This window comes from Phoenix dactylifera, chromosome 9, assembly GCF_009389715.1.
Source record: "Phoenix dactylifera cultivar Barhee BC4 chromosome 9, palm_55x_up_171113_PBpolish2nd_filt_p, whole genome shotgun sequence".
Lineage (NCBI taxonomy): Eukaryota > Viridiplantae > Streptophyta > Magnoliopsida > Arecales > Arecaceae > Phoenix > Phoenix dactylifera.
Window position 1 is genome coordinate 18,758,251 of NC_052400.1, and position 17,255 is coordinate 18,775,505.

Below are 17,255 nucleotides of genomic sequence, written 5' to 3' on the forward strand. Positions count from 1 at the left end.
CTATCTTATACCCATCCTATCTCTTGAGAGCTAACTCTAACAAAATTCAAACAATTAACTCCCTTACCCTAGTGGCAAGAGATCATATCATCCGAGAAAGCATTGGGCCGTAAATATCAAGATATGATCATTGCAAGTAAAATTAAGCCCGAGTAAATAGAGTTCTTAACTGTAATAAAATTCTCTAAAAAATTGTTTTGCATCAATTTGGGTCCCAATTATCAAATAAAGACTTGTGAATCAATATTAAACATTTTAATGATTTTGCTTACTCAAAAGAGACTTACATACTAGAGTTTTGTGAGACTATCTATAAGACCATCAAATATATCATAAGTTTTTGTCTCACATACAAGGAATGATAACTTGATGATGTCGCATGTGTATATGAAGAATAAGAATTATTGACATATGAATAAATCTTAAATTTAGACTGTATAAAGCTATGTAGGCAGAGTTAGATGTAGCTCGAGTTGTGTATACAGACTAACCTACTTTTTTGGATGTTCGCAATTTGAGTTGCATAGTAAATTGAGTCAACCATTAAAGTACAATTTAGGTCTGATTTGCGATAGGTCCATCTACAGTAAGAATAGACAAAGGACAAGTTATAGCAGCTCTCGAGTAGGCATCTTAACAAAAAGTATATATATATATATATATATTCTTTCTTCTATTCAGATCGAAGCCCTAGAACCCCTCCATCATTCCAATCCAATATTGCCTCCTAACACTATCAGCCCCATGCCTCGCCAAATTTCCCTTCTCAACCCCCCATCAGACCTCCTCTAACTTCCCTCGCAGGCCCTCCCTAACCTCCCTTTTCCATGCGCTATACCAGACCTCTCTCAACCTCCCTCACCCACACCTCGCCAGCCCTCTCTCTTCTTCCATTGCCAATGCCCCGCACAGTGGTGACAACCTCACCTTCCCTACCTCATACCACCACTCAAGTGACCAATGACTAGGTCCCATCTTGGTCAACAGGGAGGCAGCTGATCCCATTGAAATCTCCCGACGGCCGCAAAAGGGATTGAATCACATATAACTCAAGCGCATTAGCTTGAGCTGCATTGCAGCTTTGCCTGCAAGACTCCAAACAGTCTTTTCTAAGAAAGTTTGCACCTTTAATGACCATCAAGCTCCCACATTTTTGGTCAAGCGAAAAATCGAAGGCTTGCTCCGATGCCTACCCTCTGGATCTCTCTTTGGTCATCCAATAACCACACTGCCGGACTTTCATCCTTTGCTGACTAAAATAGATCTCTATGATCTTACCTCGTTAAAGATATTGTAACCTTTTCATCTAGTTGTAAAGACAATGGTTTCTTACAAAAACAAAAAAGAAGTGGCTAATTTTCTCTCATGTGTCCAAAATATCACGGCTAGAGACCCCCATTTCCATTTTTCATAACGATAAACTTCAGAAAATCTCTTCTGCTGCTGGAAATTCTATCCAAATTAGAAGCCATCATGTATGCACCTGCTTGATAACCATAAGTCCTATTAACTGTGGTCCTTTCCCTATATGTTGAGGACTATTTCTTTTCTAGATTCATAATTTTTAGGTCACAATAAAGCAGTTTTATCATTTTATCGCACCGATAAAGCAGTCGTAACTTCCAAAATTAATATATGACATATCGGATGCATTATTTTTGCCCATCTATACAAACCATTAACATCCATGATGAAGTCACTTTTGTAACAATTTTATTATTCAACTATTCATGGTTGAAGTCTTTCTCAAAAAACTATTCATGGGGGAAGTATTAAGACATCAGCCCGTTACAATCAAAACAGCAAAAGCACAAATCAGGGAATAGCTGAGTGTACGCGGCATGTAAATCCTCTTGCATTTGGCACCCAAGAAATAGGCTAGCTTACAAAGGATCAGCTGCCAACCAAATCAGCACAAGCAGCGGGTCACAGCACAAAGCAATGCTAGAGCAACAAAATCAATAGTCTGACCGCTAAAGTTGACTACTACCTTACAAAGAACTTCTATTGCATGTAGGGCTGAAAATGGACTCGGGCTAGGTCTGAAAAAGTTTAGACTGGACTTAAATATCGAGCCTATTTATTTTTCGGGCTAGGCTCAAATATATCATTGGCCTGAGCCCGGGCCCGACCCAAGCCCAAGCTTAAGCCTAAATAAGGCCCGAAATAGAGCCCAAATTCAGGTCTACGTTAATTTATTTTTGTATATTATTATTTAAAGAGAATAATGTGGAAGTAAAAAAAAATTTAGCCGAAAATAATGAATCATGTATCATTTACTTATATTGCAGAAGAGAGCCTAATTTTTAACTAATACATTTACTTATGAAGCAATATTATAAAATATTAAACTTTAATCAGAATCGAATCGGACATATCTGTGGCCCAAACGGACTATTCGGGCGGGCCCAATCTGGTTCGAGTTGGGCTTAAGTTTAAATTATTCAAATTTTTTTAAAACTACTCCCAGCCCAAAGCCCAAAAAAAATTCGGGCAAGATTCAAGTTGGGGCATGACCTCGCCCAGACCAGCCCACTTCCATGGTTCCACCCAATCAGCACATTTGCCTCTGTTGCGATCAAAGACTGCAGGGCAAAAACTGAAGGTAAACAGTAAAAATATTTAGCCAAATTGAAACAATAAAAATGTTTAGCCGAACTGTGATCAAAGAACTGCAAATCAAGAAAGGAGAATAAACAACAAAAAATGTTAAGCCAAAATTTTCAAAGATAAGGCAGTTTCAGTGGAAACCCTACAAAAAATTTAGGGCCTATATGGATGGTCTCGCTTTTGTTTTAACAAACCGACACAAAAAATTGGACCGGACCGAACAACCCATATTTGGATCGTTGAAAAAACCTTCAGACTTTAGAAGCCTCGGCCAATTCTGGGCCTGCCCCAATGAAGCCCATGGCCCGTAGGCCTAAATTTGGATACCCAGTCTTAATTTCTCCCATTTGCTCGACTGAGAACAGTTGCACAGCCAATTATTTAGCTGCGATGCAAGCGTAAACTAGAAAGCAGTTGACCATTTTTTCCCCTTTTTTTAAATCACATCGATAATTTCTTTTGAGGACGCCATTTCTTTGCTAACTTGGAAGTAAAAGTTTCCGATTCATATACACCAGGTGGAGTCAGGGACTTATATTTTGGCGAACAAATATGAACTTATAACTATACCATCACCATCATTATCATTAAGGGCTTCCGGAACCCAGATTCTGCTGGAAATCACAAAGTTGCTGCAGAAGAGGTTTTCAGCCGAAACAGGTGTAGAATCATAGTTTCTGAACTTGTGCAATGGCAGGCAAAAACTTGTGCAAACTGCTAGAACAAGGCAACAATTGCGTGTGTGATCTATGAGATCATCAAATCACAAAAGAGGATGAAAACAAGTAATAAAATAAGCACATAAACTTTACATGGAAAACCTTCAAGACATAAATATCATGAGATGGCAAGAACGATCCACCAAGCAACAAGGGGTTATAAATCATCTCTCAGACCACCAATCCTGAACCGAGGATTACCACTGTGTATATAAACCGTATATGCATCCACACACAAAATTATCAGGGAGGACTGCAAGAGAAAATATAGAGAGCTAAAAAAAATGGCACCGAGCAAGAGAATGCAAGGCTGCATGCCAAATACTGAGCCCGTTTCTTTCTCCTCATTTTAAGAAAGGAGAGAGGAGTAGGTCAAGAACCAAACCGGAATAGGGCCCGTATGGGGTTGGACCCTATCCCGGACAATATCACCCCTAGTCTCATAACGAGGGCTCCCGGGTTTTACGCCATGCCCACGTCTGCCAAGCTCTGTTACCGACCAAACTTATGTTTTGGTAGCATGCGACTCATCACACCTGATGGATTCTTCTCTGCAGAAGCCACTCTACGCTGCCTACTAGTCAACCAATGACTGCTTCGCCAGTTTCATCCCACCAGGGTTCATTTTGTCCTTATAGAGCTTTCCTTGCATTTTTTTTGTAGATAATGCAACATTTGCTTCCTTCTTGCCATTATAAAGAGTCTTTTTAGTAAGCTGCCAATACCTTTTACCAGAGTAGCTATTATAGCCATCTTCATCCAACTTGTCACTGCATTCAAATTCACCCAAAGATCAGCTACATGACTCACTTCCTTTGAAATATATTTTGTGCGTTTGGCTGTAAAGAACTTATGTAATCCCTAGGGCATCTGAACAAGACCTTCTTCAGCCTCTCTCTCTCTCTCTCTCTCTCTCTCTGGGCATCTGAACAAGACCTTCTCTAGCCTCTCTCTCTCTCTCTCTCTGGGTGTATTCTTTTCATAACTTCGTTTGAAAGAGGCATAGAAATGAAACATGATTAATTTTTTGCATAATATATTAATATACATAGTCTATGAAAATAGAAGAACATGCTTGTAAAATAGTTTCCCTACTGTTTACTATGTATTATGATTTGTACGAATTGTAAAAAATTATGGTGTTCCCTATTGCTTTATGCTTTTATTTCTAAACAATTTTTTTTTTCTAAATTATAGTTTGTTACTTGTTTCAGACATGCCACATTCTGCAAATCACAATGACCTACATCTAGCTGTCACTTCTACTGCCTATCTTATGACTTGCATCCTCCAGCTATGCTTGATCCTTCTACTTTCTTGGGTTCTTAGATAATTTTTTTGTTTGTATAGTACTAGATATGTATCTTATGGCCTGTAGATCTACCTTATATAAGGATGATACTTTTTTAAAAATTCTTCAACCAAACAGTACTCATAGCGATTCCTTATTCTCCTATCTTTTTTTTTTCGAATTTTTCTCCCCTCTTTCATCCTGGAATCGGCTATTTGGGTGGGTCGGACCAACTTTTAACCCTAGGCAACCTCGCCCATTAAGAGCCCTACTAACACGACCAACCCCCAATTTCCTATTCCTCTTTCAGATGATGCTCAACGTTAGTTTTACTTTACGGTATCCGGTTCCAACTAGCCTTTCTAAATGCTCCGAACCCGCACCCCTTAGATAAAAAAAGAAACGAACCCACCGAAAATCACAGAAAATAAGCATTGCATGACCAGATGAGGATCGACACAACTCCTTCCTTTTGCTATCTGGATCATCAGCTGATGCCCTTCGTGCTTTTAGAAGCACAAAACTCAACTGCCCGTGCAAGCGTTCAATTTCGGATGCTGTCGCGCAGCAATCCTTCCTCGCCACCAAACACCAGACCAGGGAAGACCTAAAAAGAAATAAATAAATCGACCACCCGCATAGACCAAATGAGTAAAGAGCCAGGCCAATCCAACCAGCATGAAGCACACCTCAGATCAGGAGAAGGGAAAGCGGTTGCAGCGCTGCGAGAGGTACACCTGGCAATCATCCTTGGGTACTATGGTGGGAGCGTAGGAGATGTCATCGCAGCCGTCCGTCCTGGGGCGCTTGAAGTCGATCAGCGATAGTGTTGGGCATCGGGCCGTGCCGGGCCGGCCCGGCCCAGGCCCACCGGGCCCAAGGTCTAAACGGGCCGTGCCCGGCCCGGCCCGCTTATGAAGCGGGCCGTGCCGGCACGGCCCGTCGCGGGCGCAAAAAGAAGCCCGGCCCGCCCCCCGGCCCGTCTATTGGCGTGCCGTGCCCGGCACGGCCCGCAACGGTGAGGGGTGAGGAAAATAGCCGTTTCCAACGGCTATTTTGGGAAAAAGTCGGTTTTACCCCTCCCAACAGTCCAATAACGGCTGAATTGAGGGGTATTTTGGAAAAAAATTTTGGCCTTCTATAAATAGCCCTTTCCTCCCTCATTCTCACCACACCAAACCAACTATTCTCTCCTTCTCTAATACTATTATTTCTCTCTTCTAAAGTGCTCTTCTAGCAATTTAATTTTTAGTTTGCATTTAGCAAGTGTTCAAGTGCTACACAAGAGGAGGTTCCTGTTGAGAAGAGAAGGTCACTCCTGTTGAGAGCACAAGAGGAAGCTCAGAATCTCGGCTCTGCGGCTCTGCCTCTGCCCTCCGACCCTCTACTCAATTCCTCCAATCCTCCTTGTGGTTAGTTTTTATTTTTTTAATTCATCAATTTAGATATGTCATCTTTTGAGGAAAGTCAGTTTGGCATTCTTCCTGTTTCTGAGGGAGAAGAAACTAATCCCCAACCCCATGTTCCTAGTTCCTCTAGAACTAGTGAACCGAGTGAAGATCAAACCTCTTCTCGTAAGAGGACTAGTGCTGTATGGATTGAATTTGATAGAGTTATGGTTGATGGAGTCTGGAAAGCTAAATGTAAAAAATGTGCCAAACTTTATAGTTGTAGTAGTAGTGGGGGAACAGGGCATTTAAAAAGACATCAAGAGAGTCATAGGATGCATGATTCCCATGCTCAAACTCAAAGTACCCTTAATATACAAGGAGGATTACTTGTAGGTAATTTTGCATATAATCATGAAAATCAAAGAAAAGCACTTGTAAAATGGATAGTTAAGGATGAATTACCTTTTAGTTTATGTGAATCTTTTAATTTTGAAGAATATGTTCAATTAAACCTACAACCTGCTTACAAAAGAACTAGTAGGCGTACATTTAGAAGAGTAGCTATGACTAACTTTTTAGCAATGAAACAAAGTTTAATTGAATCACTTTCTACTTTAAATGTAAAAATTTCATTAACTTCTGATATTTGGTCAGCATCTGTAGGTAGTAATTGTTTTATTGCCATTACTGCTCATTATATTGATAATGATTGGCAATTAAATAAACGTATTCTTGCTTTTCGTGCTTTTGATTTTCCACATTCTGGGCAACAAATTTCAAATATCATTTATCAAACTGCATGTTCATATAATATTAATGATAAAATTATGTCTATTACTTTTGATAATGCATCTAATAATAATTCTGCTGTTGCATTATTAAAAGACTCATTGCATCCCATGTTAGATGGAAATTTATTGCATATTAGATGTGCATGTCATATCTTAAATCTTTCTGTTCAAGCTAGCATGGGTATGATTCAAGATGTGATTGGTAAAATTAGAAATGCAGTTTCTTTTATTCATGCTTCAAGATCAAGACTTCAAGAATTTAAGGAACTATGTATAAATCATGGTAAACGTTTTAAAAAATTTAAACTTGATGTAATTACTCGTTGGAACTCAACATATAGCATGATACATGATGCATACCCATATAGAAACTTATTAAGTGCATATATTAATGATCGTGGATTAGGCTTTACATTGACTGAAACTGATTGGAATAAAGGAAAAATTTTGAAAGATTTTTTGCTTAGTTTTTATAATGCTACCAATGTTCTTTCTGGTATTTATTATCCAACTTCATGTTCATTTTTACAACAAGCATATATAATTAGTCAAAAATTTGCAGAACATAGATATGATGATGTTTTAATGCCTATTATTGACCTAATGGAATCTAAATGGAATGAGTATTGAGACAATATATGTCCTATGCATAACTTAGCTGCTGTATTTGATCCTAGAGTTAAATTAAATGGCGTGCTAATTTTACTTGATGCATACTGTGAAAATATGATTAAAGATCCTGAACCTGCTAAAAATGAGGTAAAACAACTTTTTTATGATATTTATGCTATATATGATAAAAAAATTCGTGGATCTAGAACACAAATACAAACCTCTATTCCTTCTTCTAGTAGTTCTCGTTCGTCATCTATTTTTTCATTCATTGCACAGAGAAGACACACACATGCTTCAAGTTTATCTTCATCTTCTTCATCTTTAAGTAGTGAACTAGAATTTTATTTACGAAATGATCTTCAGTCTGCATATGATGAAAATCAAATAGAGAATCTAGATGTATTATCTTGGTGGAAGAGTGTTAGAAATCAATATCCTGTTATGTCTGCAATTGCACGCGATATTTTAGCTGTGCCGATGTCCACAGTAGCATCGGAATCCGCTTTTAGTGCAGGTCGGCGTGTTCTTGACGAAAAGAGAAGTAGGATGACGGGCGAAACGGTGGAGATGCTTCTCTGCTTCAAAGATTGGTTGGATGCTGAGGCAAGACTTCAAGATAAAGGTGGACATAATACAACATCCTCTGATGATGATGATACAAACACTACTGAAGACTGAAGAGTGAATACTGAATCACTGAATCACTGATGATTAGTAAGATTTCTTAATTTTTTATAATTGTACATTTTTATTGTATTCTGGAGGTCAGACCAAGGTCCAAACCTCGGCCCTTTAGCCCCTTTCTTATTGTATTCTGGAGGTCAGACCAAGGTCCAAACCTCCCTTCATGTACCATTTTGATTTAAATTAATAAACTGGTAGGGGTCTATGCCAAACCCCCCACCATTAAGGTGGCTTTATATTCATAAATCCTTAGTTTTCAATATTTATTAATTTATTAAAAAAATTTATGAAGCATTAATTTTTATCGGGCCGGGCCGAGCCCAGGCCGTGCCGGGCTGGCCCGCGGGCCGTGCCGTGCTTGGCCCGCGGGCCGTGCCGGCCCAGGCCCGAAGCGGGCCGTGCCTGGGTCGGCCCGCGGGCCAGTAACCTGTGATCCGGCACGGCCCGGCACTGTAGCTATCGGGCCGTGCCAGGCACGGCCCTCTTCGTGCCGGGCCGTGCCGGGCCGCCCACGGCCCGGCCCAGTGCCCAACTCTAATCAGCTAGACGAACATTCCGATGAAGAGAAGGAGGTGGTTGATGGCGTAGCGTTGGCCCACGCACTGGTGGGGCCCTGCCCCGAAGGCCAAAAAGTTGCGCTTGTAGACCCGGTCCTCTTGCCGCTCCTCCGAGAACCGGTCCGGATCGAAGCGGTCCGGCTCAATGAACCCCTGGAACGACGACTCGTAGGCCGAGGGGAACACAATCGTCCCCTTGGGGATCCTGTACCACTCCGTTAGGGGGAACGCCTCCCCGGCGATGTGCGGCACCATCGTCGCAGGAGGCCGGAGCCGCACCACCTCCCGCGCCACCGCTTCCGTGTACCGCATCCCTCGGAGCTGCTCGGCACCGATGGGCTCCCCGGACTCCGGCGACCACAGCGCCGCCACCTCCACCCGGACCTTGTCGAGCACCTCCGGATGGGACTCCAGCAGCGCCACCGCCCACAGCAGTGACGAGGTCGAAGCGTCCTGGGCGGCGAAGAGGAAGTCGAACAGGTGGCCGCCGATCTCGAGGTCGCCGGTCTCCGGCGGCGGGGGGACGCCGGAGTCCTCCGCCTTAGCGATCTCTCGGAGGATGTCCTGCATCCAGAAGTCGACGAGGCAGGAGGGCTCCTCGCCGGCGCGCATCCGGTCCGTGCTCTGGGAGACGCAGCCGGAGAGGGTCTGGATGAGGCGGGCGACGGCGAGGCGCGCGCGCCGGAAGGCGAAGCCGGGGAGGTCGAAGGGGATGGCCATGAGGCCGACATTGAAGAGATTGTAGTCGCGGTTGAACTGGTCGCGGGCGGCGGGGGGGAGGTACGGGCCCGCGAAGACGGTCTGGGAGGTCTCGAGGTTGAGATCGCGGCAGAGGAGGCGGAGGCGGAAGGGCTTGAAGGGGAAGGAGAGGGCGAGCCAGCGGCGGAGGTGGGAGAGGATGACGCGCTGCTGGATGGCGAGATAGGTGGAAAGGGCGCGGGGGGTGAAGTTAGGGGCGATGCGGCGGCGGAGGTCCTTGTGCTGCTCGAACATGTAGATGAGGTTGTGCTCGCCGAAGAGCTTCTTGCCGAAGGGATGGCCGATCAGGTGGAAGGCGTCGAGCCGGACGTTGGCGAAGATCTTGTGGGAGAGCTCCGTGGATCGGACGAAGAGGATGAAGCGGCCGACGAGGTAGTCGGCGGAGAAGCCGAGGCCAGAGGACTTGGCAAGGGCGGCCTGCCGCTCCCAGAACCTGGTGGGGTTGAGGATCATAGGCACCGCGCTGCCGAGGAAGGGGACGATAAAGTGTGGACCGGGGAGGGGCCCTTTTTTCCGGAGGTAGGAGAGCTGCCCCAAAAGAACCAAGAGGACAAGGAAGCAGAGGAGGTAGGGGCCTGAGGCCGCCAGGGCTCGCCGGATGGTATCAACATCCACCTGAATTGCGTCCATCGCCTCCTACTTCTCTCCCCCCGATTTCCTGAAGTGAATTATACTGCTGTTGCTGGATCGGGCTTGTCGGGTCCTGCTATGACTCACCGCTGACACTCTCTCTCTCTCTCTCGGTTTCCTCGCGGCGTTTCTATTGGTTTCGCTTCTGCTTCGCCACCCCTCCTCTCGCCTTTGGAAAAGGGGAGGAAAGGGGAGGTGGTGTTGGGTGTGGCTTTTTGGTATCTCCGCGCGCTTTTCTACCGTCCCGATTCTGGAAGGGGACTGCTGTTGCTTCCTTGCGCCTTCGCGCCCACCGTTGGATCACCTACTGCACCGCTGTCAAACCGCTCCGAACTCCGCCATGCATCCACCTCCACGAATCTCAAAGCGAGCAGATGATCCAACGGTAGAGTCGTGCGAAGGAAGGTGAATCTTCTTCCACGCGAAGGGTACAACCGCGATCCTCTTAGAAGGTGAGTCTGCGCGAGTATCACGGCTTCCTAATTTAATGATTATCGCTATAATTACTTTAGAGATCATTGGATATGCTATATTTGGTATGTCTTCTTGCCATAATTAACTGGATAATATTTCATTAATTAGAGGATCATATTTTGTTCTTGGCACTTTTCTTCATCAGCAGTTTCTTATGAAAGAGAATGTCTCTATAAATATTCATTGTAACCACTTGGGAGAGAGAGCTCAGCATTAATAATTTTTTTAGAGATTTTCTTCAATTTAGCAAACTTGTCTAAGTGCTTCTAGCCCAACGCATTTTCATTCTGCGTCAATTGGTATTAGAGCTTGCCCACGGTATGATATGGTGAGGCTCTTTGAGCAATGTTGAAGGCTCAATACTAGATGATTGATTGGGGGCTTGAAGGGATTTGCGAGGGCTTAATGCCGATAAACATTGTGAAGAAGGTGGGAACAACTATGCTGGAGATCTCGCTCGCGACCAGCCTATAGATCATCGCAGTCCTACAAATCAACATAGGTAGCCAGCCTATGTTGATGATTCAAACGATGAAGATGGAGGGAATGCAGCATATCCAAAGGAAGCAAGATTTGTTCAGGAGATCAAAAACTATTGTCTTAAGATTGATATTGAGGCCATTTTATACTGGATCCATGATGCTGAAAAGTTCTTCAAAGTAATGGATATGCTAGATAAGAAAAGAGCCAAGCTTGTCTAAAGGTGGAGTGTCGGTTTGGTAGAATTGCACGCAGAGCAGCTATCAGAGAGAAGAAAAGATGCTTGTGACAATTTGGTTCAAGATAAAGAAATTATTAAAGAGTTCTTGCTTTCTGACTATAAACAATATTCATTTAAAAGATATTAAACTCGTACACAATGTACCAGAGCTGTTGCAGAATATGCCGAAGAATTTTTTTGGCTTATATATATATATATATGAGAAAGTATTTTGTGATGTATATATATATTAGTTGGACTAATTGTTTGTATTGCTCTATTCATGGATATAGACAAGCCAAATGAAGTGCTAGTGTCCAGGCTTGAACTGTTTTATGAAATGGGTATTCAAGTTGTGTTGAGTGTGATAATAAATATTCAAGCTTGACATGTGTGTTGATTGGAAGAGCTTGTTATCGATTGAGTCCAAGCCTATTTATTTTTGCAAGTCCAAAACATTTGAATTCGACTCATTTGTGTATGCAGTTTTAAATGAAGTTTGAGCTTGGCCATTTTCCCGATCAAACGGGCTTGTCAAAATTTGTTATTAAGTTTTGCCTGAATTGCTATTTAGATAGTGCTTTTGTGACATTTAAATTTGCAATGCTGGGAAGCTACAACTAGTTTGCCCAAGAAGCAAGATGACGCGATACTAATTGTTACTTGCTAAAATCTAATATAATCTCATAACACCTTTACTTCACCTGATGTTATTTGTGGTTATCAATATTTTTGGCATCAACAATAACACGGTTAAAATGTAAAAAGAGCTATAAGGTGAAGCTTTGTTTGACATATCTTGGCTTATCTTGCTCTATTGATTTCTTATATTTGAAAATTAAGTTTTACTTTCCAAGCTTGTCCAACAGGAAATTTTATTTTATTCCGACATTGGCAAAATTCATATGTAGATTTTCTATGGAAACAAGAAAAGTAGAGAGAAAGAAAATTAGATTTTTTATGAAAATAAACTATTTATATTTCATGAAAAAAATCATATGAAATTTAATATATATATTTTAGATAGAATGAAATAAGATCTTTTCTTTTATTAAGAATATAATATATATTTTATATAATTTTTGAAAAAATGTAGATGCTTAAAGAAATATAAGCTATTTTTGGATGTATCGGCTTTTGATGATCAACTAAATATAAAAAAATTATTTTTTCAGCTATCGTGTTCGAGCATCAGTTTTTTAGAAAAAATATTTAATTAAAAGAAAAATCTTTTGACAGTCCTAAAGCAACATTTTTTTTTTTTTGCTAGAACGGATGTATTATACATACGGATACAGATACAACAAAAAAAAAAAATCAAAAGATAACAAGTTCCGAAGTGCACCAGGTAGGTTCCTCTCCTCCACCACAAAGTATTCTCAGAGTGGTTGGCCGCATATGAAACTACTCAATTTGCCGTCCGTTAACTTTTCTATATATATGTTTTGCCTGCAAAGCTATTCCATCATAGACCATGGCTTTGAGGGATGGTTGCCTACCCCACCGACGCACTGCATTGCTGGATCCAGCCAATGAAGCAGCAGCCCTCTTTGAAGCCACTAATTAAGAGCCTTCTTTTCCATTCCCTCCTTCCACACGTTTAACAAGCACAGATTCGAAATGCGTCGAATTTAGCCCACCTCAACCGGCGGGCACACGTGATGCCATGCCTAAGTTAATACGACTCCCGAGGTTGCACGTAGCACTGCAAGCGCGCTCTTTTTTTCTCAGTTTTCTACAGGGAAGTTGGGATTAGGAAATCAGAATTCTACTGTTTTCGAGCACCGAATACCACTCTCAAACCGACCCAAACTCGGCGGACGTATTTTACGGTTACCATCGGCCGGACCATTTGGCGAAGATAGTCCGGACTCCGCACCGAAGTTTCCCCAAAAAAATTCATGTTGCTACCGACTCCAACCGCTCCTGCTGCTGCGCCTCTCGTTCAAAGGACCGCCGCTTTCTGTGACACAAGTGCGTCGGATTGTCTGTCCTTGCTGGGATGAGAAAATGCTCTGCGTTTCCCTGCTGCACGAGCGCTGCTCGATGAAATGCACAGCCCAAAATTGATTTCCTGGACGAGCACCATAGCCTCGCTCATCCGAAGCGGACATGCTGAGCTCGGCTTGCGAGAGTTTTTCCTCATGTGCAATTCAGGCCTGAGACCAAATGAGTTCGGCTTCTCACTGGCTCTCAAGGCATCCCGCGTCGCTGGCGAACTCACCATCGGAAAGCTCCTTCATGGCTGCACCATTAAATCTGGCTTTGCATGCGATGCCTTCTGTAGCACGTCGGTTCTTGACATGTACGTCAAGTGTGGCGACGTGAAAGATGCTCGCAGTTTCTTTGAGGAAGTCCCATCCAGATGCGAAGCTCTGTGGAATACAATGATTGATGGGTACGCCCGGATCTCAGACGCGAAGGAGGCTGTTGAATTGTTCCATCAGATGCTGGTCTATTCCACCATACCGAATGGTTATACTTACACCATTCTTATTAAGTTATGGGCAGGCACTGGTGATGTCGACATATTAAGGTTCTTCCATGGAAGGACCATCAAGGCTGGTTTTGATGAGTATAATTTTGTGGGTGGTGCTCTTGTTGACTCCTATGCTAAATGGGGAGAACTAACTGACGCCTGCAGAGCATTCTGGAGCCTAGAAGAACGTGATCATGTTGTGTGGAGTGCACTGTTAGCTGGCCTTTACCACAATGGTGACACCAAACAGGGCCTCGATTTGTATCTTAAATTTGTCTCAGAAGGTCATAGGCTCGACCCGTTTATGTTTGCTAATGTATTTAGTCTGTGCTCTGATTTCGAGACTCCATTACTTGGTTTGCAGGTGCATGCTTGCTTAGCAAAGTCTGGATTTGTGGTGGACTCATTCATAGGAACTGCTCTCATTGACATGTATTTTACCTTCGGAATGGTCACCGATGCACGCAGAACTTTCCTTGACACCATAGACAAGAATGAGATGATATTCAGTGCAATGATTCATGGTTACATGTGCAACTCAGACCACAGAAGTGCTGTAGAATTGATATCTCAATTGAGGAAGCTAAAACTAGTGCCAGATTATTACACATTACACTGCATGCTTAGAGCTTATTCTAGTCCAGAAATGTTGGAGGAAGGCAGGGCTATTCATGGTCAAGTAATAAAATCCATAGCAGAGTCCGATCTATTTACTGGGAATACTCTTATCGAGACGTATTCTAAATGCAGAGCCGTTGATGAAGCCGTTAAGGTTTTCATGGTAATGAATATGCGCAATGAGTTCTCATGGACCGCCCTGATAACTGGATTCATTGAATCCGAGAGGTGTGAGGAAGCCTTGGTAATGTTTCACAAGCTGCACTCTTTAGGGTCCATCCAACCAAGCCAGTATACTCTTGTTGCAGTTCTCCGGGCAACTTCAAAACTTCCAGAGTTTTGCAGAGGCAATCTGGTTCATGGCTACATTATAAAACTGGGATTCTATTCTCATGCTTACATTGAAGCTGCACTAATAAGCATGTATGCAAAGTGTGGTTGCATCGATGAAGCATACCAAGTATTTTCAAGCATGTCACAGAGGGATCCTGTGTCATGGAGCACCATGATGGCAGCGTATGTCCAACATGGGCGTAGCGAAAAAGCGCTGAAGCTCTTCTTGGAACATCGAGATGGGCTTATCACTGTCGATGAGTTCATCTTGTCCAGCTGCCTCTCAGCTTGTTCTAGCTTGACAGCAGTGGAGATGGGCAGATGTCTCCATGTCGTTACTATCAAAACTGGATTGGAGTCCAATTTGCATGTTGTGGGTGCCATGGTTGACATGTATTGCACGTGTGGATTCATCGGTGATGGACAGAAGTTCTTTGATAAGATGAGGGAACACAACGTAAAATCTTATACGGCACTAATTTCTGGTTATGCTCGTCATGGTCTTGGTCAAGAAGCCCTTCATTTGTTCCATGAGATGCTGAGTGCTGGAGTGGAACCTGATGGTGCTACATACGTTGGAGTTCTTTCAGCATGTAGCCACTTTGGATTGGTTAAGGAAGGATGGCATTATTTTGAGTCTATGTGGAAGGATCATAGGTTGGAGAGAACAATAAACCACTATGCATGCATGGTTGATCTCCTTGGTAGAGCAGGAAGTGTGAAGGAAGCTGAGGAGTTGCTAAAAATGGCACCATTTAAATCAAAGACCTTGTTGTGGAGAACGCTGCTCGGTGCATGCAGCAAGCATGGAAATATTGAGGCTGGGAACAGGATTGCTGAAAAGCTCATTGAATTAGAACCAGATGAACCTTCAACTTATGTATTGTTATCAAATATTTATGCATCAGCCTCCATGTGGGATCGTTCTTTTGAGCTGAAAAACAAAATTAAAGAGGGAGGCATGAAAAAATCACCCGGACATAGTTGGATAGAAGTGGCAAAATGATTACATAGTCAATATTACCACCATGTAGCCTTGTTTACAATTCATTTTGATAATAATTATTGGCCTTATTCAATTTTCTGGGTGTACTTTTAAGCCTTAATGCTTGATTGCTAATTTTTTTCGTTGAAAAATATTTCTCTATCACTACTTGTTTCTATTATAAGCTTTCCAATCCCTCCCTGTTACCAGGATTATTCATTGATGGTTGCCTCTCTTCTAGTATATATTTTACAAATTTATGCTTTTCAACTAACCTAAAACTTCTTTTATATAAATTTTTTCTCTGTTAAAAGATCTCAAATTATTCTTAATTTATACACGGCCAGAGGATTCTTCAAATTATCATTGGGTAATTGGGTTAATCAAAATTCATCAATTATTCATGAATTATTTGGCATGGATTCAGAAAATACTTGAGAATTGCATAGTAATGATGCTATTTGTTACTGATGGTATTGGTGTTATTGCTATATTTTAGTTGATTTTACATGAACAAATATATATAAACATATTGATTATCATATGTTCTTTATTTTGCCTTCGTTTCTTTTCTACATTTTAGTTATCCAAATACCTTCCAAACTTCTGGCATCCATACCATTCCTGAATTTTTGATCTCATCTATGTCTGAATTCTTTTACCAAACTTTTGACAATACCTACGTATATTTTAATCCCGCTAGTGGGTATTTGTGATTTCTATCATTGTAAAAATGCTATTTAATAATGCCTTCATCAAGTGAACTAGGGCTTGCCCTCATAGTTACACCTCTCACCCTGGCAATTCATTACCTGATTTCATTCGATTCCAAAAGCACTTATATTCAATGGCTCATTAGGTTGGATTCAATACATCCAAGAATTCTTTAGTGAATTCAAGAATGAGGACTAGTGATGCATAAAACCGTTTTAGCAGGCATATGAGCAGAATTTTTGTTGGTTCCAAATCTATAGTTACCTTGACATACTAAGATTCACGGAGAAGGCTTGAGGGATGAGATCCTTCGATGCTTGCAAATAATAGTGGCATCATCCTCCAAATAAGCATTTGAGGCACCAATTTCTTCTAATAGCAGAAGTCCTTAAATTCTCTTGCTCCTGCTTTCTCTGTTGAACATGGTGAGATCAATGTTGCTGTACTAAATATATGATGTCCTCAATAATCTCTGTAATCACTCCAGTGCCCGATCTAGATGATGATGTTGCACCATCTAAATTGCATTTAAAATAACCAATCTCAGGTGCTTCCGGTCCATTACTTTCATCCTAAACAAATGCAAATACTAACTCTTGAGGGATGTTAGAAGTAAAACTTTTGGTCCTCTCACTTGGATAAATGTTAAACCCTGCAAAAATACTTGTAGTATGTTGAACTTGATTTTATACTACTTTGTTTATAGTTTTCCACAATATTCATCTAGATCCATTTCTGTAGCCAAAGTTATCTAAATATGGATACAAATTTCAATATACAAGCAATATCCATATCCATATCCCAGATATGGATATGAATAAACAACTATCTAATCCATATCTGAATATTCGTGACAATATTAACAGACCTTTAACTTAATATGTATTTGGAATTGCTTTTATTTA

The 17,255-nt window shown here is 41.9% G+C and overlaps 2 protein-coding genes across 2 annotated transcripts; one reads left to right on the plus strand and one right to left on the minus strand.

Moving 5' to 3' along the window:
* Nucleotides 1-5,067: 5,067 nt before the first annotated feature.
* Nucleotides 5,068-11,400, minus strand: LOC103702545 (cytochrome P450 710A11-like). Its single transcript, XM_039130328.1, has 2 exons — nt 8,650-11,400; nt 5,068-5,447 (listed from the first exon to the last, which is right to left on the minus strand). The coding sequence occupies exons 1-2, from the start codon at nt 10,045-10,047 to the stop codon at nt 5,316-5,318; spliced, it is 1,530 nt and encodes a 509-aa protein (XP_038986256.1). The 5' UTR covers nt 10,048-11,400; the 3' UTR covers nt 5,068-5,315.
* Nucleotides 11,401-13,528: 2,128 nt separating this feature from the next.
* On the plus strand, nt 13,529-15,730 carry LOC103701242 (pentatricopeptide repeat-containing protein At4g39530-like). The gene is made up of 2 exons (XM_039130329.1): nt 13,529-13,984; nt 14,065-15,730. Exons 1-2 carry the CDS (start codon nt 13,934-13,936, stop codon nt 15,655-15,657), a joined length of 1,644 nt encoding a protein of 547 aa, XP_038986257.1. The 5' UTR covers nt 13,529-13,933; the 3' UTR covers nt 15,658-15,730.
* Nucleotides 15,731-17,255: the final 1,525 nt, after the last annotated feature.